The sequence below is a fragment of the Odontomachus brunneus genome, unplaced genomic scaffold (assembly GCF_010583005.1).
Source record: "Odontomachus brunneus isolate Ranch 3 - 2012 unplaced genomic scaffold, Obru_v1 Obru_scaffold_039, whole genome shotgun sequence".
NCBI classification, from domain to species: Eukaryota; Metazoa; Arthropoda; class Insecta; order Hymenoptera; family Formicidae; genus Odontomachus; species Odontomachus brunneus.
Genome location: NW_022639489.1, coordinates 152,770 through 156,225, shown reverse-complemented (window position 1 = coordinate 156,225; position 3,456 = coordinate 152,770). Strand labels below are relative to the sequence as shown.

Genomic DNA, 3,456 nt, shown 5'->3' with positions numbered 1-3,456 from the left:
TCCATTTAATAATTTTAAAGAAAGAGAGATATATACTTATATATGATAAAGATTAAATCAAATATGTGGAATGTTCGAAAAGTTTCGGATATAAACTTTACATTTATATAAATTCGAGTTTTCTTATTTTTTTTTTTAAGATTTTTATTTCTACTAAAAATGATATAACTTCAAGTTTCCAAAGAATATCATGCTGCTATACTTGTAGATGTATCTTTTTTTTTTAGAACATTCTATATAATTAAGACTATTATTGATAATTTTCGTTGTAACGCAAATTGAATTGTTTATACTGGTTAAAGGGTATTAAATCGGTAGTACAGTAGATACTCGATAATTTGATACACTTTTCGAAATTTACGCCTTACACGATGTCTGTAACGTCAGAAAGTGACGGTCAGAAGGTGTCTTATTGTTTTCCCCGCTTGAATTAATTCGTTGTCCTATAAAAACAGCGAATAAATTACAAGATTAAAGAAATTAATAGTACGAAACTTTTTCGTTTGGTGTTTCGATTTCTACAACTTTTATTCACTTACATCAAGCGAGTGTCGCGATTATCGAATGTCTACTCTATAGGATTATAACGAAGAAATAGATATTGAGTAAAGGGCCTGATAAAGTTGAATGAAGAAATTGATTTTGGAATGAGAGACACAGAGAAATATTTTTGTCAATATTAGGAAAGAAATAGTATACACGGATACATTTCTCGAAACTGCGAACGAATATATATGTCCAACGATTTATCTGTTTCTTCTTCTGATACCGATATACAATATGATCGCCCAAAATCACTTTCAGCACTAATCTCTGAAACCTTATTCGAACAGGTGTCGACTGGAAATCGCTAACAATTCCCGCGTGCTTACCAATCACTACAGATTACTTCCCGGATAAAAGAAGTTTGCAAAATGACTACGTCGTGTCGGACTATAATCTTCTGCCGGACGACGTTAACGCCGATTTTGCCCAGCAGCGAGCGATATATAAAAAACCACTCACGACCACGGAGGTATTCAAGGAACTGGTCTCACAACGCTTGGCTCAAGTAAAGATAAGACACCATTTTTATTCATATTTTTATATAATTATATCCTCAGGGAGAGTGACGAATCTTGTGTGTCGTTAAGGGTTTTCAGCTGATCATTTTACCGCCAGTTAACAAAAATCAAAGTAACGGATCTGGCAATAATGCCGCCCCCGCTATTAGCACAATAATGCGCGGTAGACAAAATGAGTCCGAACCTAAAGAAGAATATTTACTTAGCATTGGAAGAATCTTTCACAAGATATCTCTGTTTGATAATTCTATCACAGTCACGAGGTACCGGCCACGGTAAATAGTTTTATCAATAATGCACTAATTTGCTGCGTTGGAATATGATGATAAGACATATTTCAAAGTAAATTTTATTATACTGTAATTGTGTTGTTCCAATTAAACGGATTAAACGGACAAACTTGAGCAAAAGAAATATTTAGTCACGTTTACAGGCACCCTTATCCACCCTTCAATATACACTATCGGTATCGATTTTACGCTCCGCACCACGATACATACGAAGTATCGTGGGTGTCCTTCACAACAGAAAAACTCGAGAATTATAACTGGAACTATCTGGACCACTATATATGCACACGAGGCCATACCGATTTCGCTTTAGTGGAGGTGAGAGTGAAATGAAGAAATTTACTATTGATCTAGTTTTACGTACTTCCTATAAAAGAAAATCCTACAGTTTTCGTAATTTTTTTCAAGGCTCTCAAATATTGGCGGTTTCGAGTATTTCTATTGCCACTACATAATTCCGCGACTCGCAAAATCTTGGAAGGCTCTCCAAGATGCGACATATACACTCCACTTAATAATTCTGAACAAGCGTCACTAATGGATGGTTTTCTGCGTTTTATCGAAGGATGGTTGAACAAAATACGACGGCCAAATCCCAATAAAAACTGGGTAATTTCCTCACTATTCTAACTTGTACAGTACATGTTTATAGAGATGATAATTGATAGATATCAGATTACTCTAATTATTCCAACAAGGATTTCAATTGGAACTGTGTAGCAATTTTATTTAACATTATAAAGGATGTTCCAAAGAGCAGTTGTGTGACAGTAATAAACAATATCGTTGTCATCTTTTCGTAAAAGATATGCTCAAGCTTGATCCGTTCGTCTCGTATCAAATTAAATTCTCATTAAAGACTATATACACGCACGCGACGTGAAGAAATGCTATTGACATAAATCTCTTTTTGAAGCATTCCATTATAATTATAGTTATCTTAATTGCAGTTATTTTACTTCTGCAATGCGTGACACTTGAAATTGCTTGATAGTTTCCGTTGTAATTACGTAGGCGTCCGAGGAGTTACTCTATATTTTCTAATGTGGTATATTAAACAGACGAGATAGTTGGTTTTATACGACACACACACACACACACACCCACACACACCCACACACACACACACACACACACACACAAACGATAGGCAGACACAGAGAAAGAGTGAAAATTTATACAACAAACTTTCTCATTTATAAAATAATGTATGAAAGCATATGGTATATATCTTTTGGAATATCTCCTCTGTATTATATTTGAATGTTGCATGCTGTGATATTTAATTGATTTGCGCATATTTAATTTTGACGCTTTCGTTAATTATCTACATCTTATTAACTTTTGAATTAAGCAGCCTCTCTATCAGCGTGTTTAGTATAAAGCATAATTCTATTAGGTCAACAAATAACGATTTGACAATCTAATGATTTTTCTGATTGATTATGTATAGATAAAGCGTCACGACATGCTGTATAATTCGCTGCAAGAAATACAAAACATGTATAAAGATACGGAATTAGAATACTAATTGAAAAGATTAAAGTAATGCACGGCTTTTTATAAAGCTTCTTTTGATATCTAGTGTTAACGTCGATTGTAACATATATATACACACACACTACAGACACATATTTATAAGTGCGCGCGCGCGCGCGCGCGTGTGTGTGTGTACATATTTGTGTGTGTGCGTGCGCACGTCTATGTGTGTACATATATATGTGTGTGTGTATATATATATACATATATATGTGTATATATATATATACACACACATAAAGAGAGTATATATAAGGTGTAGTAAAAAGAAATCCATTATTTTTTCAATAGATGGCTTTAGTAATGTGTATCTCGCGTTGTATAAGTGCGATCGGTTTACGCTAGATGGCGTTAGAAAGATAAGATTTCGTACTAAAAAAACTTCTCAGACAGTTTTGTGATTGTTTGACTCAGTATTGTTTGAGCGCGCGTCAAGATGGACATTAGCAAAGAGAAAATACGCCATATTTTACAGTTTTTCTTCGATAAAGGCGAAAACGCAAGCCAGGCGGCTGAAAATGTGAATAGTGTTTATGGTCCTGATACTGTAACAGCCAATCACG

At 34.4% G+C, this 3,456-nt stretch overlaps 1 protein-coding gene across 4 annotated transcripts in view; it reads left to right on the top strand.

Annotated features, from left to right (window-relative positions):
• The first annotated feature begins 305 nt into the window (after positions 1–305).
• The window catches only part of LOC116844063 (GATOR complex protein Iml1-like), a 17,864-nt gene continuing 14,713 nt past the window's right edge, over positions 306–3,456 (top strand). Inside the window, exons 1-4 of one of the 4 annotated variants that reach the window (XM_032815167.1) lie at positions 306–1,051; positions 1,134–1,339; positions 1,498–1,672; positions 1,763–1,963. In XM_032815167.1, the coding sequence (XP_032671058.1) occupies positions 1,221–1,339; positions 1,498–1,672; positions 1,763–1,963 (495 nt within the window). In that variant the 5' untranslated portion in view covers positions 306–1,051; positions 1,134–1,220. The remainder of the gene's footprint in view (positions 1,052–1,133; positions 1,340–1,497; positions 1,673–1,762; positions 1,964–3,456) is intronic. The other 3 variants (XM_032815166.1, XM_032815169.1, XM_032815168.1) reach the window with 3 other exon arrangements.